At 52.3% G+C, this 23,216-nt stretch overlaps 6 protein-coding genes across 6 annotated transcripts; 3 read left to right on the plus strand and 3 right to left on the minus strand.

The window, feature by feature from the left end:
• Positions 1-1,142: 1,142 nt before the first annotated feature.
• Positions 1,143-2,539, plus strand: LOC100900271 (peptidase M20 domain-containing protein 2). Its single transcript, XM_003744768.3, has 2 exons — positions 1,143-2,201; positions 2,306-2,539. Exons 1-2 carry the CDS (start codon positions 1,179-1,181, stop codon positions 2,537-2,539), a joined length of 1,257 nt encoding a protein of 418 aa, XP_003744816.1. The 5' UTR covers positions 1,143-1,178.
• Positions 2,540-2,753: 214 nt separating this feature from the next.
• On the minus strand, positions 2,754-4,320 carry LOC100904862 (uncharacterized). The gene is made up of 4 exons (XM_003744716.1): positions 4,047-4,320; positions 3,686-3,780; positions 3,330-3,537; positions 2,754-2,861 (listed from the first exon to the last, which is right to left on the minus strand). The coding sequence occupies exons 1-3, from the start codon at positions 4,297-4,299 to the stop codon at positions 3,427-3,429; spliced, it is 459 nt and encodes a 152-aa protein (XP_003744764.1). The 5' UTR covers positions 4,300-4,320; the 3' UTR covers positions 2,754-2,861; positions 3,330-3,426.
• Positions 4,321-8,380: 4,060 nt separating this feature from the next.
• LOC100900413 (cytochrome P450 3A16) lies at positions 8,381-10,573 on the plus strand. Its single transcript, XM_003744769.1, has 4 exons — positions 8,381-9,221; positions 9,303-9,633; positions 9,731-9,908; positions 10,196-10,573. Exons 1-4 carry the CDS (start codon positions 8,381-8,383, stop codon positions 10,379-10,381), a joined length of 1,536 nt encoding a protein of 511 aa, XP_003744817.1. The 3' UTR covers positions 10,382-10,573.
• Positions 10,574-11,786: 1,213 nt separating this feature from the next.
• On the minus strand, positions 11,787-15,666 carry LOC100900554 (C2 domain-containing protein 5). The gene is made up of 9 exons (XM_003744770.1): positions 15,473-15,666; positions 15,137-15,223; positions 14,823-15,023; positions 14,474-14,693; positions 13,483-14,330; positions 13,123-13,410; positions 12,781-12,992; positions 12,407-12,692; positions 11,787-12,330 (listed from the first exon to the last, which is right to left on the minus strand). Exons 1-9 carry the CDS (start codon positions 15,560-15,562, stop codon positions 12,220-12,222), a joined length of 2,343 nt encoding a protein of 780 aa, XP_003744818.1. The 5' UTR covers positions 15,563-15,666; the 3' UTR covers positions 11,787-12,219.
• Positions 15,667-17,735: 2,069 nt separating this feature from the next.
• LOC100900695 (myoneurin) lies at positions 17,736-19,095 on the plus strand. Its single transcript, XM_003744771.2, has 4 exons — positions 17,736-18,086; positions 18,191-18,435; positions 18,582-18,703; positions 18,778-19,095. The coding sequence occupies exons 1-4, from the start codon at positions 17,967-17,969 to the stop codon at positions 19,026-19,028; spliced, it is 738 nt and encodes a 245-aa protein (XP_003744819.1). The 5' UTR covers positions 17,736-17,966; the 3' UTR covers positions 19,029-19,095.
• Usp5 (ubiquitin specific protease 5) lies at positions 19,078-22,135 on the minus strand. Its single transcript, XM_003744717.2, has 4 exons — positions 21,864-22,135; positions 21,377-21,673; positions 19,706-21,242; positions 19,078-19,529 (listed from the first exon to the last, which is right to left on the minus strand). The coding sequence occupies exons 1-4, from the start codon at positions 22,056-22,058 to the stop codon at positions 19,186-19,188; spliced, it is 2,373 nt and encodes a 790-aa protein (XP_003744765.1). The 5' UTR covers positions 22,059-22,135; the 3' UTR covers positions 19,078-19,185.
• Between the last annotated feature and the right edge of the window lie 1,081 nt (positions 22,136-23,216).

A 23,216-nucleotide genomic window follows, 5' to 3' on the forward strand; every position in this document is an offset into this window, starting at 1 on the left:
GATCCGAAACTCCTGGCATTTTCAAACGAAGAACATACATAGAAGTGGACATCCGAGCCATTGACCATCACGCGAAAGGAGTCGAGTCTCGACTCGCGAGAAACTCGCAATTATGCCATCCGATACGACGTACGACACGTAATATCCGTCCATTCATTCTGCTAGTTACACGGAACACTCTCCGAGACCGGTTCGAACGGAGCCCAGCTGGCAGTGGCCTTTTTCGCCACAGGTTTTTCCGACGACCACCTCGTGCACGGGAACCTCCTTGATGGTCATTCCGATCTCCACAGATTTGTGGCACAAAGCGGTGCACTCATTTTCCTGGAATAAGAAATGATATACGATTTCGAAGCTCGATCGAGCCATGACCCCCTTCGTCGGTCTTTCCGAGGACCAATTCCGTTCCCCTACCCCCCCTCTCGCCCCAGAGTCATGAGGCGCTCTGGATTTCTTCGAGCACGGGAGTCAAAAAGTGGAGTTCCACGAGAACGGGGTCACGTATGATGCACCGGCCGTCAATCGAAGTCATACATACCCATTTGATGAATTGGTTGGAACCGCAGATCTGCTCCTCCCCGGCAACGGTAAGGATGATGAAGGCAACAGTGGAAAACGCGAAAGTTACAACGAAACGCATGATGAGTCAAGGCGAGATAGGCTGCGTGAATCTTGGAGAGTTGTTCCTGTACTGCCTTTTATACCCGCAACCGTCCATCCGTCGCCTAGCTGGGCCTTCACTCCGCTCCACTCTTCTTTGCTCACTGTTCGGCGTCGCTGAGAGACCTTCCAATTTTTCCCACAGCTCCCACCTGATACTGACAATGATTATTATGCGACGCGAGTGGTCGATCAGCACAACTTGTCTTCATGTATCAATCAGCTTCGTGCGAACACACGAGTCGTGTCAAGTTCGCGGGTCCGGAACTTCAGTCCCGCAATTCAGCAAGCATAGACCGGTCGGAATCACGCTGGTTGATAGCTCTTCCGGAACTCTTTCTATAGGAGCTGAAACCGAGAGAGAAATTAATCTATTTCACTCTCGCTCCGTGAAAGGAGCCGGCGCTATCTTTACGAGCCATCAGCGGCGATGCTCCCCGTCCGGTATTGACAGCGTTCGTTCGGCACCGCAGTTCATCAACAAGAGGCGGAGGCTGGCGGCCCGCATCGCACCACCAATGGCGAGCGCAGAGTTCTTGGAACTTATCGAGACAGAACTCGCAGCTAAACGCAGCATTTTGAGACAGACTTCACTTCGGATTTGGGCGAACCCGGAAGTGTGTTTTGAAGAGCACAACGCGCACGATCTCCTCTGTGACGTCTTGGAAGATGGCGGCTTCCGAGTTACCCGCCACCATATCCTACAGACAGGATTCAAAGCCGAGTGGAGCAGCCGCGGTTCCGCAACGCCGAGAATCGCCTTCGTCTGCGAGTACGACGCTCTGCCAGAGATCGGACATGCCTGTGGCCACAACCTCATCGCCGAGTGCGGACTTGCCATGGCCTTCATGGTGAAACGTGTGCTCGAAACATCTGACCAGATCGACGGCACAATTGTCGTCATCGGAACCCCGGCCGAAGAGGGCGGCGGGGGAAAGATCCTAATGATCAGTGCCTTCGATGACATCGACGCTGGGTTCATGATCCACCCGTTCGGGGGAGGGGACAGAGCTTTGAATGGAAAGACTCTCTGCAGCGCGAGGTTCGAGGGAATATTTCGCAGCGACGTTGACTGTGAGCGTTCGGTGCACGTCAGTCGAGATCTGAACCGGAAAACGGTTGCCCGTCAAAGCTCGATGGACGCTGCCGTAGTCGCTTACGGGCACTTGGCTCTTCTGCGAAAAACGATGCCCTCCTCTTGGCGGCTCGGCGTTGTGATGAAGCCGATGGAATCGAACAAAGAAACTCGTCTACAAATTTCCTATCGATCTGTAAAAGGAGTCGACATGAGGCCCCTGCGAGAGAAAATCGTGGTCTGCTGCGAGACCGCAGCTCAGTGTACGCGCTGTGAGTTCGAGTATTCCCACACGAAAGAGTACCTCGAGCAGTGGCCGAACCACACGTTGACAGCTCGAATCGGGGAATACTGTACCAATTTTGAAGAAGACATGGAACTCGTACGAGAAGGAAAAAAGAGGGAGACCCAGCTTCTGGGTTCCAGCGATGCCGGGAACGTTTCCCAAATCATACCTTTTGTTCAGGTCAGTGCTGGTTTTTATCGTAAAAGCAAATGCTCGTTTTCGTTCGATCGACGGCAAGGGATGATTAATTGGTGGACGATTACGATCCAGCTGTGATCTTCCAGGTCTTCCCTTGCATTGATGGATTGGCGAACATACATCACAAGAATTTCACTGACGTTACGAAGACCGCTGCTGCCGAGGAAACGATGCTCGAGGTAGCGAAAGCGTGTGCGAGAACCGCCATTGACCTCCTATCTGATCCCAAGTTCCTCGAAGCCGCGTGGAGCGAGCTGCGTGCACGACAGCTCGAGGAGTTTTCAGAAAGTCGTAACATCGACGCACATTTATCTCCGTGATTCCTTTGCGGGAATGTAGTTCCGATGCGCTTCTAACGTGATATGTGATTCCGATCGACTGCCTCGGATAGCCATGTTCGGATGCTGACGTTTCCGTGAGACTGAACTCATTGAAGACTGTTCTCTGGATTTTTCTTTCTGAACTTCCGCCATTACATTTCGGTAATTCCTGTGGGAAACTTGAACACCCAATGGCTCAGCAGGTCGTTTCCTTCTCTTTTATTAGAAAAACTCGCCGACATGTCCATATAAACAGCAAGAGTATCATAAATGCAGATCATGGCGGCTCAACAACTTCATGAAGGAGTCAGATGTTCGATATCTGAAAGGTTTTTGAAGCATTAGATGACGGATTCACTCCATGCCTCCGTCGTCAATCGAAAATCCCCATGGAAGTCACCCCGGCACAAAACAGCCCGACGGAGTCTGCCGACGTCCGCCGTATTGTACCAGGCTTTGGCGCCAGACGGAAACTTCCGTCGGGCGCTCCTTCTGGGACTGGGCACCTCATTTAACGTGGGTCACTGATCGAAATCGAACTATCACAAAAACATCCGTCAAGACACGTTCGCCTTAATCGTTCCGAGGCTCGAACGGGTCTTCACGAGAACAGGATCCACGCGGTTCTCCTCCCTTCCACAATTCGGTGGGTCGATACCAAGGGAACTAACCGCATTCAATGAGCAGCCATGCCCATCGATTCGCAGATCCGTAGCTACCTCAGTGTCAGAAAACGTGCGCGAGTCTACGTGTATATACATGTATTTAGAGGCGATCTCAGGATACCCACTATTGACTCACGCTCAATGATGGGGAACGGAAGGATTCAGACGATAGCGGGAACTGAATACTCGGGCCGAGATTCATCCCGCTATCTCGAGCCGCTATCATCGTATCGCAAACATCGTCAGACTTATGAATGCGACCAGAATCATCAAGGACGACTCGTTCCTCTCCGACACGTTGCAGCCGTTCTCATTACATGTAGTTATGCATCCCTGTAGAGAAAAATGATCTGCAAGTCAAGTTTCCGCGCATTCGGAACACCGCCCTCGCACGGCATACTGCTTCGCGACTGAATCCTCTACTTTGATTGATTCCCACAATCGCCTTCGACGGTAAACACTTCTGAGCGGAGTGACTCACCTTCATTAGCTCGTTCTGATACCGAAACATGCCGCACGAGTTGTCCATGCTTTCCAACGAGCATACCCTGATCGTCAGTTGTACGCCGGTGCTCACTTGAAAACCATGGGAATAAGGGATGCTCATTTTAGTGGATCGTCAGCTGAGGTTCATGGGAGGCAAGAACTTCGGCGGAAATCTTTTTCTGATTCTACGATTGGAAGGAATCTGGGAAGACTCTTTCCCCTCTGAGCCTCGTGTCACAATCGAATGTAGTCGATCCACGATCGCCGACGTACTACGTCGCATGAACACACAGGGAAGCTGCACAGGTGTTGTCTGATTCTCTTGGCTGGATGACGAGAAGTCTAATGTTCCTCACCTGCGATTCCGTTCAGTTTTACGCAATATTGAGCGGGAAAACGCCCCGTGTGTCCCTCCTTTGGCACCATACAATAATGAGTATACAAGGCGTCTGTTGGGTGGAACGGGTCGTGACATCCTGGATTCGAGTTGTTCAGTGAAGTGCATGTGAAGCAGTCTATGGCTTCTGAACCTAGAGGCACGGACACCACGAAAGCCAGAGCTGTGAGCGCTATGTGGGTGAAAAGTCGGCGCATCGTCGCTGAATCCATTGCTGGAGGAGCGGACTCTCCGAGAATGAGTACGGGCTCCCTTGTGAGGAGCTGGAAAAGGAAAGGGAAGCTCTCGTTTGGTTTGGGAGAGGGTCGACACCGAAAGCTTCATCTAGGACCTCGTCTCGGCTCCGCAATCAGGATCCATTTGGCAGCCTGAGGGAATCTTCCTATCCTGGTATAGCCCCGATAATTCGATCACTGTCGAGCCTACCGCTCAATGTGCTACCGGGGGGTCCGAATCCCGGTGGTGATGGAGCCGTGAATTCAGGCGGATCCGGTCGAAATCGCGCGAATCTCCAGTGGGGGCCGCACTCCGACCCCCTCGCTGTGGCAACTCGGTAGCGCAATCCCATGATCTCCATGAGGGACCTTCTTGGGAACAAAAAGGGTCAAGCGATCGACGGAAATCACTTTGCTCCCTGAGCGCCGATACCCTCATCCCGCTCGGGTACTCGGGTCGATCACGGATTTCCGCACCGACGCGGCTTGTTTGCCGCCCCGAGAATGGGGGACACTCCTGCGATTGACATGTGGAAAGAGAGGGGCTCATCTGATCGGTCTCAGCAGGGGTACCTGATGATTTATATCGAGTCGCAAGAGTCTCGCATGGCGATGGAGGACTCGGAAATCGACCGCAGCGTTGTCCGGCCGCGTCGGAGATTCCTCTGGTTCGTCACTACCCGGGATCCGCGGCTTTCCCGGCTCACTCCTCGAGCTGAGGAGGACTTGTACAGGGTGTATCCAAAGTCTGTTCCAGCTCTCGAATCCGAAGCCTTGCTTTCCGCTGCTGATTGAGGGAATTGCCTGATCTGCTCCGGTTTGTTGATCGCGAACCTTATACGCCTGCTTCCGGCATCGTGGTAGTGGCCGTCGATTACCGTCCAGTATCAGAAGCTCAGGTAAATTATCTGGAAAATTCGCTCTCGGCCTTGGAGTCTGCCATCCACTAGGTTTGATGACATGGATCGGTTGAACGCACAGTCGACGGGGGAAGAGGACGGCTTCCGAAATGACGGCCCGATCCCTCATCAGATCGCTCGAATAGCCCTCCCGGTCGGAGGGCTTGCAGAGCTGGCCTTCCTTCTTTTCCGAAGTCCTGTCTGGCCTTCGGAAACGCGGAGCCGATCCTCCAGGTTTCCCACCTCCCACTGACTGCTCGCCGAGAGTTCCAGCATACTACGATCGTCTTTAGAGCCGCAATCTGCTCCGCCGCTCGGACCCTGGAGCAAGCATCTCGATATGTTGGAATCTGTCCCCTGCCTTCTCCGCTGAGCTTTGGATTTTTTTCTCGATGACATTCGCTGTGATTGATGTTCCGCCGCCCACGAGTGGGTGTGTCCCATGATTTTCTGGAATAGCACGCTGTCCCATGAGCAGCTCAAGCAATCAAGTTTCATCTCAAATGTCCTCATTGAACAAATTCACGCGGATGAAATTTTCTTCTGGAGAGAGTTCCGTAGATGATGGAGCTATCCCCTTCCTCCCGCACGGCGTCTTCACTCCGGACGGCATCGGAGTCCGATCGAGGGCTTCCTCGGATCTTCTGGCCTGACCGAAGTTTTGATTCTCTCTACGAAAAGGAGGACCCAATTATTCCTCGAACGAACTGATTTCGCCGTTTTCGCTGTCGCCGTATTGACAGGGCCGCTGTTTCTGGGCTCACACTAATGCAGAGGAGTGACTGGATGAGCGAGAAACCGAGCAACAAGGGAGTCGGCTGCCATTCACGTAATTCCGATCATAACTTCGGCCGAAAGAGGTGGGCAATCAGTCGGTCAGACGCTCGATCCAGAAAGAGTTGCCGCGAGAAACTCTTCTGGTCGCCGCGTGGATTCGGTTCTTGTCGTCTCAGCGGCATCGAATTAATTGGATCAGAGAGCTGAATCCATCGCACACCTGAAGCTGGAGCCGAAGTTACCGCTTGCAGCCATATCGCTGAAATACGAACCATCAGCATGTTCCTCCCCATGAGCCCGTCTCCCTGAACATTAGCTTCGACACGACCTTTGAAGAGAGCCAGTGCCAGCTCAGCCCTGAATTACGATCCCTAGTCCTGACTGCGGACGGAGGTTCCGTACGGCTTCGTGGCTTTCGGAATAGAGGCCTGTTTCCGGTGGGTTATTTCGTCTAACGACCCGCGGTTGGGACTCCTGCATCCTGCGGCTGTTGCGCGAATCAACGGGAGAACCATTCATTACGGAGTAAGTGAGCTTTACAAAGCTTGTACGGGGAAGAGAGCAGGGTTCCTTTGCAGCTAGATGCCGCCGCATTCTTGAGCCTCTCCGGGAGGGGGATCGTCGTAGACAAATGAGAAAACTGAGACCTCGATGTCTCCCCCAACGAGGTCTCTTCGTGTTGCCCTGCGTACCTGAATATTATAAGGAACAATAGACTTATACATGATGTTCGGCAGATAATAATTGGGGGTAGGGGATCGATGCGTCTCGTGGATTATTGGATTCCTTCGCTCGTCATCTCTGTCGCGAAAAACAACCTATTTTTCCTGTCGCATTCGTTCCTCTCTGGATTTGTCTTTAGCAGCTGAAGCCATACGGGAGCAAAGCAGGAACCGAAGAATGAGGGAACGTCGCGCAGCGTGTTCGGAGGGCCGCGGGGGATGGTTCTCTTCGGTTCCTCAGTGTTCGCGATGTCGATGTCCCGAAAGTACCTCGGGTCAAGGGAGGTCCTGAGCAGGATCGGCTAGGATTCGGCACGGTAATATTCTATCATGTGCTATCTACCTGAGTAAAATCTCATGTTTCAAGGTCCCGAATCGAATATCTCTGCATGTCTCGAGTTTCGGGGAAAACACCCTCATTACTACGATGGCCATCTTCGGGAATCGGAATTTCGATTCCTCGGATGCAATTCTCCGACGTCTGGCTCCCAGCCAATTCCTCTATCTGACCCACCGTCCGACGTGTATCGGAGGATTCGTCCAAGAAACATTAATTGCCATTCGATTGGGATTCTCCTCCCCGTTTAACGATGGGAGGGAGTGTCTCCGGGTTCGAGTCGGAGATGGGAGATCTGTCAAGTGGACAAGAGAAGGGTGCCGATGATCTTTGTCAGGCACCGCGATCACGCTCGGGCGGCTCCTCAATTTATTCCATGCGTCTGAATTAGAACTGACCAAGTGATACTTACAAACAACGGTTTTGATTTCGCGAAGGCCGTCGAGCGTCCCTACTTGCACGCTACTTCACAATCTTCTCTCACGCGCGCCACCCTTCGAGAATTCCTGATGGTTTGGTGGGACCGTCTGTTTTCGGATACGTGAGCAAACTAAACGAGGCTCCCAAGGGTCAGAGGATCGACACGACTCGCTACACTCTTGAATCGAGCCGCAATTCGGCCCGGGCTTCGGGGCTATACATACATGTATGCATACATATATATGCGTCTGGAATGACCGAGAGTCCAGTGGGTCAGCATGAGAGCTCGGCGCTGACAGCTAGAGGCAGACCGATTTGATACGTCAGCTTACGGGAATTTTTTTTCTTCGAGAGGCTTGTATTCAGGAGCTCCTTCTCCCAGCCGCAATTTTATCTGAAGCAGATTCAACGATTGGGGCATAGCATCGGCAGTAAGAGATTGGGAGTGCAGACTATTTCATCCCTATGCTTCAAGCCAGAAGGTCCGGATATATTTTCCGGTTCCTCGGCTTCCTGATTCAATTGGACCTGAATCAAGCGATGTGGTTTTCCTCTTTCTCCAAGCTGGCTAATGACGATAGGCGATCATTTGAATCGTCTCTTGGCCGATCCCGACTTTCTGTCATCTATAGATTTAGGGAAAAGCTCCAGACTGACAAGTCCAACCAAATCAGGACACATTTCCAAATCAAGGGCTCAATTATTGCCGATTTTACGCCGATACATCATCCCCAAAATCCTCGGACTCGTCCTCCCAGCCAATGTCGAACTGAGCAATTAGGCGAGAGGAAAGTTCCCATTCATTTTTGTGCTTGAGAACGACCGGGACTCGAGGCCGTTCGAGCGGAAACCGATTTTAGACCGCGAAAGCTCATCGACAGTCTCACCTCTTCCCGGACGCACTCCGGACCTGCTGTGGAATCATGTTCACGGCGGCGTTGTTTTTCGTGTTTGTGGCTCTGATCGTCAAGTTTTTGCAGCAGCGATGGATACGGTTCCAGTATTTCAAACGGATGGGCATTCCAGGTCCTCAACCTCATTTTCTCTGGGGTCACTATCGAGAGCTGCGCGAAAACCACGTTCTCTGGGAGGAACGATGGAAAGCCCAATACGGGAAAACGTTCGGTGTGTTCTGGGGCGATAAGCCATTTTTGATAACGTCCGACCCTGTCATGGCGAAGCAGGTTCTGGTCCGCCAGTTTTCTAATTTCGTTAATCGCGCGGAGCAGTTCGCTCTCGAAAGAGCGCATCCGATCGTTCAGCACGTGGTGGCCTTGGAGAAAGATGAGCACTGGAAACGCACCCGCCTGCTGCTTAGTCCTGCGTTCTCCGTCGCGAAAATGAAGAACATGATCAGTATGATCGAGAAGTGCGTCGACGAGTTCGAGAGCAACCTCAGGAAGAGGGCGTCCGGGAAGCAATTCGACGTGTATCCTCTAATCAAACGGCTCTCCATCGACAACATCTGCGGCATAATTTTCGGGATCGAGACGAAACTGCAGGAGAACCCCGAAGAAGACTCCGTTTTCCTGAGAGCTACTCTGAAAGTTTTCGAAGCGGATCCGCATGGTCTCTTGGATCTGATTTGTAACAGTTTCACCTCGGTCAACAACTTCCTCAGTTCGATTCTCTATCTGCTACAGTATCTGAGGATTGTACCTCATGTGCTCAACGACATGATCGATGAGGTCGAGAACATAGTCAAAGCTCGCCGAAAGTCACCTCCACGGAAAGACTTGATGCAATCTCTCCTGGACCATCAACGTAAGTTCCCTCAGCGCTTCTAGTCGATAGGTAGTCCCTTTCGATCCCGAATGAGGACCTCACAACAATCGTCTCCTTCAGAGATCAGCTCTGACGGCGCTCCACTGAAAGCGACGGACGCCGCAGAAGATCAGAAAGCGTCATTCGGTAAAACAATTTCGGCCCGACTGACGAATGAAGAAGTCGTGGCGAGTGCTATCGTGATGTTCGCTGCAGGCTACGAAACCACGGGCACCGCAACGGCTTTCACCTTCAAGTGTCTCGGCTCACATCCGGACATTCAACGACGACTACGCCGAGAGATCAACGATGCTACCCGAGGCAAACCGCTTAGTTACGACACGGTGATGTCCTTACCGTATCTCGACGCCGTCATCCGAGAATCTCTACGTCTCTACCCTCCGCTCACCAAGTAGCGTAATCTAGATAAGCTTTAGTATCATCGAGTTAATCAAGCGGAGAGTGGAAAAAAAAATTGAGCTGAACCAAGAAAAACAAAATTTCGCCAGTATGATTCATCGCGTGGCATCCCAGGACACGGAGATCAACGGCTTGAAGATCCCGGCAGGGCTCAGCATCCTTTTCCCGACGAAAGTGATGCACTCCGACGAGGACTTCTGGGAAGATCCGAATCGTTTCGATCCCGAGCGTTTCCTCAAGAAGAATTATGATGCCTTCACGTATCAGGTGAGATTGAATTTTTTCTATCACACCCCTCGGGAGGACGGTCACAGCGGTCCCAATCGAGCTTCTGGTGTAGAGCCTCTCTCTTTCTTCAATTTCCACCCTCTGATATTCGCCCTCGGACAGTCGCCCTCTCGAGAAACGGAAAAACGCGAAATGCTCCCTCCGGCCCAGAAATTGTGATTCCCCCAGCTTCGACTCGGGGGTGGGGGACAACTCACTCGGACATACATATGAGTCTTCTATCTCCCGCTAACATATTACATCAGAGTCTTCTTCCAACTCCATAGCCTTTCGGTGACGGTCCCAGGAACTGCCTTGGCATGAGGTTCGCTCTACTGACAATGAAGTTGACTCTATGCAAGATATTGCCGAAATTCGAGGTTGTCGCTACTGAGGAACCTGTCGTCGAAGTTGTCCGCATCGTATGTCGACCTGCTCAGCTGAACATCTCTGTAGAGGAGATCGCTCCTTGAATGCCGCCTTCGGAGTGGAATCGTGCTTCAACCACCGGAACCCCTGCAATCTTGGGAATGTCCGTCATTCACTGTCAAATATGTCACCGACAATGACTCATCTTCATCGGCTCAGTTGACCTAGCTGCCGATGGATAGTCAGCAACGCGCGCCGCTTTATCGTCAGGTGTCTGAAGAGCTCGGCTGCTTTCCCCCAGCTACAATAAAGAAATACCATCAGCTACCTATTGGATTCGATTATTGACGCTGTGTCTCGGGATATTCAGAGATTGCACTCGAGGAGGTCTGCCATTGGTTTTTCCGGGAGGTATTTCACGACGGTAACCCTTGCGTCCCTCCAACCGCTTCACGGGAGCCTGTGTCGCGGGTATTGACACTGGAATGGGATGGAACCTCCAGAGAGTTGCCGACGCATGAGATTCACCCTCAAGGTCTGAGCGGTTCATACGAATCTGCCAGAGAATGAGAGACCGTCCACAATCCGAATACCCGTTAGCCAGACAGCTGACTTCAACTCCCTTCCCTCGAAAGTTGGGTTGGAGTCAAGTTTCGGAGCGAGAACATGTGTGGAGCCCAACTGGAATCGCCAACTCATTTGAGTCTGCTCAGACTCATTTCCAGACGTATCCTAAGTTGGATAGAAGCTCGCTCCCGAGAACATTTGACCGGCCGAGCAATCACAACGAAGAAGAATCTTTCTAGCCGAAAATGCTTACATTAGTCCGGGATTCCGCTGCATGCGATGCATACTCCGAGACTCCATGCTGAGTATACGCTCTGGGGTCGTCGGAATCTCACGGCTGAGTGTGTTTGGTTGACGCACTGCAGGATCGAGAAGCCCGCTCGCCGGGATATGCGGTGTCTTTGGAGTTTCCCGTTCCCCAGGGCCCCAGCACGATTCCAGAAAGAATTCCGGTACCAAATCCTGACTGTGGCCATCGCACCAGTCCTGAACGGAGACTCCTCCCTCCTCCCCGACGCGATGGCGAATTGGAGTACAGTAAAATCTCGTTATAACGACCCCCATTAAAACGAATTTCTCGGTATAACGAACGAGGAATTTCTCCTGCTTTGGCCAGCTCGCCATAGGGATAGTGTTGAGCGGCATTCGTTACAGCGAAAACTCGGTACAACGAACCAATTTCGTCGGTCCCTTCGTGTTCGTAGTAACGTGCTTTTACTGTAATATTCTAATCTCCTTCTTACTCAAATCGAGCACTGGAATCGGCACGGAAAAACTTCGCGCGCTGACTAGTCGAACAAGAGTTATCCGGATGGTAGGCGACGCAAAAACTGGACGCGCCTCGACGGTATGAGCTAAACTACCCTTGCGATATGATCATTCACATCATCCAATTCCCCCTCTGACGCGGATTATGCAAATGATGGCACTGCGAGACTTATTCCAAGACGGAGAGACTTTATCTGTAGTTGTTTCCACTCATATCCATATGTATATTTTCAGAGGTATATATATATTCATATATTTGGCTTCGTTCTAGAACAGTTAACATTGTAAAGTTGGTAGATATGTTTAGGGGTAAAAGTCAAAGTTATGAACAGTATTGGGAGTGTTCGGGCGCTGACGAGCAGTCATGGTATACAACGTCGTTCCCGATAGTACATCATCACCTGTCATTCCCCGTCAAGAAAAGGGCACGCGAGTGAAATCAAGGGAGCACTGCGGGAAATGGATTCATACGCGTGGAAATGTTGGAAGAACAAAACAAAATTATTGTCGATCGCGGATCGAACAATTGTGCTTAGGAGCGTGGACGGGGGTGATATCTGAGATTTCTTTCCCAAGTCATGAGCCGGATGATATCTCATATCGAGTCTCACACCGGAAATGCAGAACCATCGAATACTTTAGTTATATTATTGCTAGGCTGAGTTTTGACGCTTCGTAGGAGGACGGCATCACCCCGTACGCTGACTAGACATTGTCCCTGGAAGGAGGAAGGATTGCTTACGATCTTCATCGGGACTCGATGCTTTGAATTTATTCCGGAGAAAATACGGTACCTGATGTTTATGAGTTCCGTGCAGCAGAAGCTGGTGATCGGTCTTGAAGGAGAGGAGACCGTTGCCACCCAGAGCCGACACATGACACCGAGCGATTGCTAAGATTTCATCGAGGAACGTAGCAACGAAAGCATTCAAGCTCTGGGTGAGATTAGTCGTCTCTCGGATCAAGAAGAAATTCAAGTTGCCCAAATACGATTCGATTTCCCTTCCCGGCAACGAGGACAGAGTCGACACATCCACTCCCACATGACGACCACCACTGTTGTCGCCATGCACCACTGTCCTGCGAGGGAGAGAGGAGCTCGCATTCGACGCTGAACGAAAACATTCGACGAATTCGTGAACTTTTTCTATTCCGTTCAGCCACTTACCCCAAAACAGTGACTTGCATCTCATCCGCCTGCGGGAACATTGTCTTGATCTGCAGACCGAATATCTGACACGGGCGGTATTTCCTCAAACGTACGAACAAGCTCTGGACGATCCGATCGAGATGACGGCTCATATCGTAGCCAAACGGCATCTGCGACGGTGGCGTGCAAGCTCCCACGAGTGCAGGTTGGAACGCCTGCGTGAGTCGTACCTGCGGTTCGAAAATTCTGTGAGCGCTCGGATCCGGGCTGGCGTAGCCAGGGCTGAGCTCAAGCTTCCTCTGTGAAATTCGGGATACCCGGCTCTCGGGAAAACACAATATTTATCCATCCCAAGCTTACCCGAAATGCTTGCATAATCAGTTGGGAGCAGCTCGAAGGCGGTCCCACGGCGAGAGGAGTTTCGGTCGACGCCAAGAAGAAGCCTTCCGGCGGTTGCCGAATAATACACGCGTCGCGTGACTCGTGTAAGAGATTGTCCGAGTGGTCGAGATTCATGATGCACAACCTTTGTTTGAAAGATGAGCTGAGAATGTCGTCATCTTCACTTTCCGATAAGGACCCTGAGACGACGGGAGGCGCCGTGCTCCCAGGCTGCGGGAGAGCCGGAATTACGCAAGCGGTACCGATCTGAGGGAAGATGGAGCGTTATCGTTGCTGATTGAGAGCGGATCGGCCGAGTTCAGAGGCGAAGCGACTCACCGCAACTCCCAAGAGGAAATGCTCTCCAATCGCCACTTGAACGTTGAGTCCGATAATGGCGTTCATACCACGTTTTTTTATATTGGCGAGCATCTGCTTGTGGAGCTCATATTCTAGAAATGGTAGATTATCACTGATTTCGCGAGCACTCGCTTCCCCCTTCAAATCTTTCTTGGGCTTGCAGACGCGCGCTTGGATGAGACTCGGTCGCTCGACCTGGCCCAGCGCGGCCGGTGGCTCGATCGTCATGAACAGCACGTCAGGCACTTTTCCCACCGTGCAAAGTTCACAGCTGCTCAGCTGTGTTTTGAATGGTGTTGAAGACGCTCGATACGGAGCGTGGCACAACGTACAATCCGTTTGACTCGCGTGGCCAGGACTAGATAATAACGCGGCGGTTCCGCTGGCTGACAACAGGAGAACTTCCTCGTAGATAGTCGTCGTCTCCGAATATCCGACGACAATATTGCATCCGAGAGATTTCGCGTGTGATCGGATCTCCTTCCGGAGCTCCGTCCACCAGGAGTCTCTCGTTTCGGCTTCGGACTCGTCCAACAGTTTCACGGACCTCGCCGAAACCACGCCCCCCACGCTTTCGATTAGGCCCGGCGGGACCTGTTTCATGGTGATAAAGGGGTATTCCGCCATGTCCTCCGACATCGTGGTCCTTGGGCCCTGATTGCGAGGGCTCGAGAGCCCATCGGTGTCTGCTTCCAGCTTGACCGCCGTACCGATGCCCCGCACGACGATACCGCTGTCGCCTTCGATATCGAAATACTGCTGATACCCAAGTACCGCGTTGCCACCGAGCTCTAGAGCCTTCAAACCGACGTGACGTTGGAGCTGACCTGCAAGGAATGAGAAAGGTCGTCAGCTTATCGTATTCCAAAGGGATGGGGCCCCGGGGAGGTCGGTGATTTAAACAATTCGAAACAATCAGCCGAGCTATCGATTCTCGAGCGTCCCAAATTTTCCGGATGTGACTGCTTACCGGCGAATCGGGCAAAGAGTGCCTGCCTGGTTTCATTTGAGGCTCTCGGCGTTCGAATCCGATCCATCCAGTGGAACTCGGGATCATCGCCTGCTATGAGCTCCTCGGTGAAGCCCAGAACGGAAACCAGACGGTAACCGTCAGGGACGCGATCAGAATAAAAGAACCTCATGCCCACCGAGGAAACTCTGTATTTATTGGCATCCGAAATGAGATCAACCTGTGGATGGACTGGACCTTGATCTCGGTCTTTTCCTCCTCGAGGTGGCTCCGCGAGTATCCCATACACCTCCATCGAAAGGAATCGAGAAAGTGTGTGACTGATCGAATATTCCCGTGCGGATCTCACCTTTACAGTGACATTGATTTCACCACGTATTCCATGGAGTGTATCGTAGATGGGGAGCCAACCCTGCATAGCGCAATTCGCCTCTCTGAGTAGATAATTCAAATCAATGTAGACCTTGCCGATTGCGTCGTTCGCGGAGTAGGTGTCGTAATCCATCACTCGGAGCTGCAGTTTTTCGTCCTGCAGCGCCTCATCGTCGACCTGTAAGAATTGAGGGCGCGCTATAGGGCAGTTGTTCACACAATGCAGGGGGCTAGATTCGATAGACAGGCATCTAGCCCCTGGCTCTCAGTGCACGAGAATATGATCGGTACCTCGAACCGGAACCACTCCGAGTTCCACTGCGGGTGGAGTGATTTGCGGTAAATTTCTGTTTTGTAGCAAATCTGGCCGAAGCGAACCTGGAAGAACACATGGAGTGAGCCGGGCCCCCTTCCGCGAAAACGCTCTGTGAGCAGTAAGCACGACGGTGATAGTGTTCGTGGGATTTTTGAGCTTCTCGGAGAAAATATTCCTCTTCAGAAAACGCCGTCACGTGCCCACTACGTCGATGGGTCCGATCAGCTCCGGGTGGCTGTCCTCCTGTCGGTAGTCAACCGGCGAATGGACAATGTTTTCGCCCAAGATTAGAGAAGGATATGATTTCTCACCTCGGTGAAAGCATCACAAGCTTCACTAGCTCTATCCATTACCGGGAGGTTCCTGGCCGCCACCACTTTGACCGACACGCGGCCAGGCATATCGAAGCTCGGATGGAATTTCTGTCACTCATAGAAAATGGAACATTGCCAGGCACAGTACTATCCACGCAGGGAACTGTCGGTGGAACAATTGGTCTCTGACGCGCACGTTGCCGAGTACCGACCGGGGGTCGGCAATTACCGCGTGCGGCGCGCAGCGCGCGACCGACGTATCTACTCTGTGTAATGCTGAACTTTTCCGTCTGGGTCAAGTCAGCCATTCGTCTTTGCTCCGATGCCGAGAACGGTATCTGGCCTTTTAACACTCATTCTGCGATTTCCGACTCGAGTGGGGTCGTTCCTGGATTTCGAACTCCGGCAGTCGATCTCGATGAAGGCAGCCTCTGGCCTACACCAAGCCCATCGAGCCGTGATATTCGATCTTGTTCAGATATCTTATCAGAGAAGATCAGTCTGACTGAAAGAGCCGGAATCCCAAGACGAGATTGAATTGCCGATGCACAAAAGAAAGTAAGCGAGTAGACGAGTGAAGCCGGTTTGATTTTTCCCCCAAACGTCGTGTCCTCGAACCTGTCGCGGAAAACGATCGATCTGCGGGACACATGGGATCTTTCGCTAGTTTGATCGACATAAAGGACTTCGGCATGCATTTTCTAGGAGTCTCTGAAGTCTTGGTGAGCGAAAGGTTGATTCTGCGGAAAGTGTACTCCGAGAACTTTCATCATGCTCAGCTCTTGAAATAGGAACGGCGCGGGGTCTGGGGCAGCTGTGTGGAAATCGGCTCGGATGGGAAGTTCTTCGAGCAAGCTACCGTTGACGCGCTCCTTCATCGAGGGGAGAGTCCCTTGTCACGGCTTTCACATGAAGGATGAAGGCGGCGGCGACCTAGGATTCCGCAGTTTCCAGCGAATCCACCGGTCGATCGGCTTTTGCTGCAGTCAGACTCGGAGTCTCTCATCGCTTCAACTGCGCAGCCGTTGGCGCACGAACGAATGCACGAAGACAAAACTCTGGGAGGAGACTCCGTGCAGTGGATAAACCGGTTTCATATGGTTTGTTCCCACGCCGATGAACTTCCTGTATCAGTCGTTACGTTTTTGTAACCTGTCGGCTGCGCCAGTAGTAGTTCGTGGCTATGACTACTTGGTCGTCTCACTCACTCAGTGAGCCCGTAAGGTTTGATCAATTCGACGTGCTGCGTGACTCCAACTGGAGAATCCCGGGATAGAGACCGACCGGCCGGCCAAACGGGTGACTGGTCAATGGCGATCGTTTCGGGCATCTATTCGAGTAATAGGCGGCGCGCGGAAGAAGGGGAATGATACGAGGAAATGGAGGGAAGGATTATCACGACTTCGAAAGTTCCATCGAGGAACACGGTGTTCACTCATACAACAGACCAAACATTTCAGCCGAACCGAACCCCTCGATCGCACCGTCAAAAAAGAGGAAATTCCCGTCGCTCTGAATTTTTGCGTACGGCCCGTCAAGGACTGTGTTCACCCGACGTTGAGGTGAAGCCGGAATCACTTTCGCGCGAGCCCCGTACAACGAGGCGTGAGCGGACTGGAAGATTGGCAGGACGGCACACATTTCTTCTGGGGAACTCTCGTCCACAAAGTTGTACAGCTACTCGTTCCGGTACCGTCAGCAAGCCTCTTGTCAGTTCACGATCGTCGAAGAACTCCGAGACCCCTGTCGTCTGGACCTCCGTTCCAAGCGGATCGTCTTCTTTTCTTTTCCGACGTTGTGAGTCTCTCCTGTCTCCTTCCGTACCGCGTCCTGATTCCTTGCCGCCGTCAAGGGGTCCGAGGATTACTCCAGCAGAGGTTCGCGGATGCCAACGCGGATTGCAGAGGTCTCGACCCGTTCTCGAGTTCTCCCGTTCTGGTTCTGGGCCTGTTGGCAACCGCGTCTAATCGACAACACGATTTCTCCCTGGACGAGGCTGAAAGGGTCACAACGTTTTTTCATGCAAGCTGCTAGGTCTGATCTCCAACGGCTTTCTCTGAGTACTGCCGGGAGAGAGCGACCGTTTGGACCTATAGCGTCCGCGGTCGTGGCAGAATCACTCGGTACGCAACGTTTCGCGGCGTTTGCGGTCCGATGCCGAGCTGCCAGGCGACGAAGAACTTTTTTGGCCAACAGAGCGCGCAGACTGGGCGGACTCCGTCGCCTCTTCGACCGCCCACTCGTGGAAGACGACGAGGAATGCATCCATCATTGTAAACATTGAGGCTCATTTCACGAAGAGAGTAATGAGTGCGACCGATGATCGGCTCGGAACTCGGAACATTGAGTCTCTGTTTACAATTTCATGAGTGCGACCGATCATATCTGCTAGAGCGTGATGCACTCTCTTCCGCGCGATCACTCTTGATCGGTGCTCGCCAGGAGCTTTGCGACGGAGTTCTTGGTAGTTGTTGGTTTTTTCTTCGTCGGAATGGCTGAACAAGGTGACGGCAGTGTTAAACTCGTTGTGATCAAAGCCAGTCCCACGGGGCAGATTCCCGTGAAGAATGTTCAAGTTCAAGATGTTCACGTCGTTATCAACTCCCCAGCTGTGAGTCACGACTTTCTATTTTGACACTGACTGGGAAAATGAGGCAGTCGTCGGTGAGTTTCCGTCGGGACGAAATCTCAAGCTCTTCCCCCTTCTTTTCAAAGTCTGACAAACCGTACCCGTGTCCTTGTTGTTGCACAGCACGGTTTGCGCTGAAGTCTTCATTACGGCGCCATGTGAAAACGCATCATGGTGACCATCCGAACAGACACGACGCGCTCAGGAAGGCATTCGAATGTCGGATCTGTCACCAAGAGTTCAAAACGAATTCCGATCTCTGGCACCATCGAACCACGGACCACAACCAGAGCGGAGACGATGTCTCGCAAGAAAACTCACAAGAAAATAGGTGGGTCCAGATGCCTGACACCTCCGGAAACGATGTGCTGCTGGGGGCACTGATCTCTGGACAGGGACTCGATTTCCCCTTCCTCTCCCCCTCTCGGGACCTGTAGACAATTGCTTCGATGACAGAATTCATCTGATTCCTTACAGGGGAATTGTTTGCGGATTGTGCTCTTTCTCGTATCGTAAGGTACAGGATCTCAAACGGCATATGGTGTCACAGCATCCACAGCACAACGGTCTGGAGAATCCAGAAAGCGGCACCGAACAAGGTAGGAACGGACTCGTCATTTTGGTGAAAATCCATTGCGCGCACAGAATTTCTCATGATTCTTCCTCCGAACAGCCGAAGGTGAGTCGGTAGCTGCGGACCCGAATACCAGCTCCCAAATCAGCGTCGAATCAAAACCTCCCGAGCAACCGATACGACTAGTCGTTATTACCCCGAACAACGTGCACGGAGAAAGGGTCACTCGAGTTCCGAAAACCGTGCAGCTCGCATTCAAATGCTCTAAAGGGAACAATAATACCCGGAAAGTTGTCGAAGAGCTTTTGAACATCGACTCGTCGGAAGACCAGCTGCTGGCCGGTCAATGAGTCTGAGCATTTCAAGTGTATGTACATGAAAGAGTTCGTCGTGTGTATATAATAAAACGTTTATTGATCGAAACTCTGAATTATTCCCTTTGCAACTTCGAAGCCTATAATTATTACCCTCATCATTTAGAAAGATTCACGACGGGTGACAGGAGAATTATTCGATACACTGATAAAGGTATAGATAGGCAAGATCTTTCGGGGGCTTCTCGGACAGGGCGACTTTCTCATCATTACAAATTACCCATCGGCCTTCCTTCCTCAGATGACACACGTAGTGTCCCGAAGACGTGCTCGACCCCATGTGGGTGATGAACGCGGTTAGTCGATACAGGCCCTGGCGGTTCGCGGCGCTCGAACTGGAGCCCTCGTCGGCCTCATCGGACGATGACGACTCGTTCTGTTGGTCGGCGTTCGAGAAAATCCACTCGATGGCTCGCTCAACGTTGTTTTGAGTCGCCCGCAGGGCTCGGGAAGCTTTGGACCGGGGGAAACCCATTGCTGGAAGGAAAAAAAAATCGGTCATTGACGTCCGAAATTCCAAAGTCGGGGGAAAAGGATGGATCGACAAGAATCGAGTTTCGAAGGTGACGCTGCAGACGAGGATTGATCTGGAGACGCCCATACTACGCAAGGATACATGAATGAATCGACGGCAATCTGATCCAAGGACTCACCCATGACCATTTCGATATTAGCGTCGTCGATGGGCGACACGTCCGCCTGACCCGGTATCACGAGGCGATCGTTGAAATCCGGGTCTCCCATGTGGTCCATGACCCATTGCATGGCTTGTTCGAGACCAGAGTTCTTCGTGAAGAACACCGCTTTCCTGCAGCCTTCTCTCGAGAAGCCCATTTCGACCAGCTGATTGACGACTCCCTCATCGATTTGAACGCTCGGCGTCTCCTGTTCGCCCGGCATCGATTCCTCTCCGGGTTGCAGGCCTCCCTTGGCTCGGAATGCCCGCAAGTCGAGCTCGTCGGGTACGTCCAAGGATATATCCAGCTTCAGCGGGGTCCAATCTGGGGCTAGCGTGAATTTCTTCACCTGCACGAGCAGATATTCCGGGAACGTGAGGAAACGAACCGTTTTCTCGATAGTCACTTTTTCGTTCGCGGCGGCGCTGAAACAATCCGGTACGTGCTCGGTGGCCATGAAAGCCGAAATACAAGCCGACATTGGAATTTTGGCCAGAACGTTCCCCTTCGGATCCAAGCGCTCCTTGTTGAGCTCCGCCGCTTTTTTCTTCACTTGGTAGTCTTCGACCTCCTGCTTATTCGTCGCGCTGTCCATCGGGACAACGAGACGCAGCACGCGCTCCTCGCGCTTCTTGTAGGCCACCATCTTCGTCTTGGAACACTGGATTCGTTCCTCGACTTCGAAACTGAAGGGTCTGCTCGCGGGGTGCTCCTTGTCTTCTTTGTCTAGGAGATCGAGTAGATAGCAGAAAAATTCTTCCGCGTCCTGCTGTCGTTTCGAGCTGAATTCCGGGTGGTTCCGGCCCACCACATTCTTGAAGGCCTGCGGACGCACCGCTGCGCATTCCGCGTCGGTCGCGGGTTTTTTCGAGTATTGGCCTGAGAGAACTCCCATGGCAAGCTTGGCCATTTGCGTTCTGAGATCAACGTTGGGATCGGCGTCGCTTCTGAAAATGTATCCCTGATACTTCTCGAAGTACCTCCTCACGAAATGAGGTACCGTCAGGAGCATTTGCATCACAGCGTTCATGTAGCAAGAGTTGCCCAGATTCACCAGGCCGGTGTAGCCGGGACCGAATAGCGGCTCGAGTTTACAACCTTCTTCGGTGCAAGTGGCCCATTCCCCGATTCTTTGGTTCATGTCGAGTTCGAGCTCGGCCATCGACTTCTCGGTCTTCTGCATGGCAGCCATGTCGATGCCGAAGTGCGCCAAGTGTTTCTGCAGGTGAGTATCGATGACCATGTCGTCCTCGTCGTACGAGTACACGTCGGCGCCTTTGTGAGTGATTGTGCCCAACTTGACGACTAGAGGGAAGTGCGTTTCATTGTAGTGTTGAATTGCGTGATTGTTCCCCCCCGTTCCGGTGAAGAACGAGCGACCGCAGTTGATAGCGCCGTCCGTGAGATTCAACCACAGATTATCCGTCAATTCGCAGCGAGAGCACTTCCATCCCGACGGAGGAATTTTCACACCGTTGTCGAGTTGCAACAAATCAGCCGACAACTTGCTGGGCTGAAAGAACACATTCAGAATTCAGTTTTCTCAATAAAGTCGACGCCGATTAATTTCGATATTCCAAAGTATCGTCCCATGGGGCTTTCCATCCCTTCGCCGGCGTTGAAGTTGAAAAGACATTCGGTACAAACCTGTCTAGCTTCTCCGTCCCAAGTGCCGACGATCGATTCGAGCTCCGCAACTTTGAAGGCACTTTCCGCGCTGACAACGCCCTCTGCGCTTTTTCGGAGCCCCTCGGGCAGCTTAGGGTCGTCGAGGTTAAATACAGCCCCCTCCGGAAGGATGACGATTTGCTCTTCGGTTTTGAATTGATGTTTCGCGGCGTCTTGGAAGCCGCCCTCTAGACCTATGGCCAAACGGGTTGGGGGGACATGTTCTTCCTTCTGACTCTCGGTTCGGACTTTCACGCGCTTTATGTGGAGAAACGCCTGGAAACGGACGGGCTCGAATAAAACAGGCGGCTTCTCAAAGTCCGGATACCGGCAACGTTCCCCTTGCTCATTCGGAAACTTCGCCATGCTCTCCGGCGAGGGAGCTCAGTTCGTCCAAGGCGAAGGGTACTGATCGCGATTCTCGACAGGGGTTGCTAAAAGAGCGGATTCATGAGAAGAGACTCACCTTATAATTGGTCTTCGCAACGTATTCCAAGGCGAGCTGCTTCGAAAGTCCGTAAAAAGAGTATAGTGACACATATAAGCCGTCTTCGGATTCCGGCGTTGTGAACGAATACGCGCACTCATCTTTGTAGACGCGATCCGACGGTCCGGGGACACGGACAGCAATTTGCTTCAACGATTCGTAAGAAACACTCATTTTCGACAAATCTTTTTCAGTCGTGCCGATGACGATGTTGTCTTCAACAGACCGGCAGCCACGGTCGCACTCTCCCTCGATCTGAAAAGGCTGACAGTTCCGCGCTTTACTAAAAAGACGGGGCCCAGCCGCCACTGCTTTGTCCCGCTCCTCTGCCCGCCTCGATCGCTCGACGACGGCGACTGACAAACTCTTAGGAGACGAAGCGTAGAATGAGCCGAGAGGGCACGAAGTTCTTCTCTCAGTGAAGTTCGGAGCCGAACAACTCCCAGAATCAGGGTCACACCGCAGTCAAAAGTGTGGGAAAAGGGATTCGTTATAATGGTATTAGACTAGGCCCTGTAGTGATTTCCCGCTAGACTGGCGGCGCGCGTAAACCGAATCTACGCGCGAAGCGGATCTGCGCCGGATTCGGACCTGTGCGCAAACAGGACGATTCGCCCATTTTGCACCCGCGCGCGAATAGGGGCCCGGTACTAACATTCGGTTTGCCAAAGTTTCGAGAGAGCTTCCCTTGCTTAGGAAGATCCCCGAGCCGGAATTCTAGAATCCTGATTCTTTCGAGCGAGTTTGATGGAAAATTTCGCGCTGACCGAATGGCTCTTGGCAATCTGACAGAGCATCGATTCCAAAACCAGGAAGATGAGAAGACGGATATTTTGTTGTTCTTGTCGCACGCACACGGCGAGAACCCTGCGGGAGCATCAGGCACCGCGGACAGAAAATAAATCATCACCGCGCGAAGTTCTCGGGAATCGCATCACACGACTAGGCATTCGATTTTTTCGGCTCGGAGTTCACGCTGTGATCGTCTCCTCCCGCGTCCTTTGCGCTCACACTGAATTACTCAAGCTATATCGATACCACATCCCAGAAAGTTGGGATCTGGGATCCAGATCTGCTCCCGGTGTTCTAGAATCTTTCGAGGGGGATCCCCTTTCGCGGGACTCCCCCGGAACAAGGGCTCTGCAGGCCAAATCGTCGATTCGAAGCTGCGCTCGCATTCTCCAGCCCCCCGTTAGAAATTGGGACTTATTTGCCAATCGAGTAACGAGAGGAGCGATGGATCGGTGGGCGAGCAGAGGTGGTCCCCCCATTCTATCGTCGAACGCCCACGGCGTAGGTTGTCAGATCCCCGGGTCGCGAAGGGAGTTGAGA

Source organism: Galendromus occidentalis, unplaced genomic scaffold (genome assembly GCF_000255335.2).
Source record: "Galendromus occidentalis unplaced genomic scaffold, Mocc_1.1 scf7180000077474, whole genome shotgun sequence".
In the NCBI taxonomy this organism is placed as follows: Eukaryota; Metazoa; Arthropoda; class Arachnida; order Mesostigmata; family Phytoseiidae; genus Galendromus; species Galendromus occidentalis.

What these genes read in the sequence shown, in the direction of transcription:
- LOC100900271 (XM_003744768.3), top strand. Translation starts at nt 1,179, where the DNA reads ATGGCGAGCGCAGAGTTCTTGGAACTTATCGAGACAGAACTCGCAGCT. An exon ending in AAATCATACCTTTTGTTCAG is followed by an intron (nt 2,202 to 2,305) that starts GTCAGTGCTGGT and finishes GTGATCTTCCAG; the next exon opens with GTCTTCCCTTGCATTGATGG.
- LOC100904862 (XM_003744716.1), bottom strand. Translation starts at nt 4,299, where the DNA reads ATGGATTCAGCGACGATGCGCCGACTTTTCACCCACATAGCGCTCACA. An exon ending in AAAACTGAACGGAATCGCAG is followed by an intron (nt 3,781 to 4,046) that starts GTGAGGAACATT and finishes ATGGTTTTCAAG; the next exon opens with TGAGCACCGGCGTACAACTG. An exon ending in ATCAGAACGAGCTAATGAAG is followed by an intron (nt 3,538 to 3,685) that starts GTGAGTCACTCC and finishes TTTTCTCTACAG; the next exon opens with GGATGCATAACTACATGTAA.
- LOC100900413 (XM_003744769.1), top strand. Translation starts at nt 8,381, where the DNA reads ATGTTCACGGCGGCGTTGTTTTTCGTGTTTGTGGCTCTGATCGTCAAG. An exon ending in ATCTCTCCTGGACCATCAAC is followed by an intron (nt 9,222 to 9,302) that starts GTAAGTTCCCTC and finishes CGTCTCCTTCAG; the next exon opens with AGATCAGCTCTGACGGCGCT. An exon ending in ATGATGCCTTCACGTATCAG is followed by an intron (nt 9,909 to 10,195) that starts GTGAGATTGAAT and finishes CCAACTCCATAG; the next exon opens with CCTTTCGGTGACGGTCCCAG.
- LOC100900554 (XM_003744770.1), bottom strand. Translation starts at nt 15,562, where the DNA reads ATGCCTGGCCGCGTGTCGGTCAAAGTGGTGGCGGCCAGGAACCTCCCG. An exon ending in ACTCTTTGCCCGATTCGCCG is followed by an intron (nt 14,331 to 14,473) that starts GTAAGCAGTCAC and finishes CATTCCTTGCAG; the next exon opens with GTCAGCTCCAACGTCACGTC. An exon ending in ACGGAACTCATAAACATCAG is followed by an intron (nt 12,331 to 12,406) that starts GTACCGTATTTT and finishes TCCTCCTTCCAG; the next exon opens with GGACAATGTCTAGTCAGCGT.
- LOC100900695 (XM_003744771.2), top strand. Translation starts at nt 17,967, where the DNA reads ATGGCTGAACAAGGTGACGGCAGTGTTAAACTCGTTGTGATCAAAGCC. An exon ending in TCGTTATCAACTCCCCAGCT is followed by an intron (nt 18,087 to 18,190) that starts GTGAGTCACGAC and finishes TTCTTTTCAAAG; the next exon opens with TCTGACAAACCGTACCCGTG. An exon ending in AGAAAGCGGCACCGAACAAG is followed by an intron (nt 18,704 to 18,777) that starts GTAGGAACGGAC and finishes TCCTCCGAACAG; the next exon opens with CCGAAGGTGAGTCGGTAGCT.
- Usp5 (XM_003744717.2), bottom strand. Translation starts at nt 22,058, where the DNA reads ATGAGTGTTTCTTACGAATCGTTGAAGCAAATTGCTGTCCGTGTCCCC. An exon ending in TTGCGAAGACCAATTATAAG is followed by an intron (nt 21,674 to 21,863) that starts GTGAGTCTCTTC and finishes GTCCGTTTCCAG; the next exon opens with GCGTTTCTCCACATAAAGCG. An exon ending in GGGACGGAGAAGCTAGACAG is followed by an intron (nt 21,243 to 21,376) that starts GTTTGTACCGAA and finishes GTGTTCTTTCAG; the next exon opens with CCCAGCAAGTTGTCGGCTGA.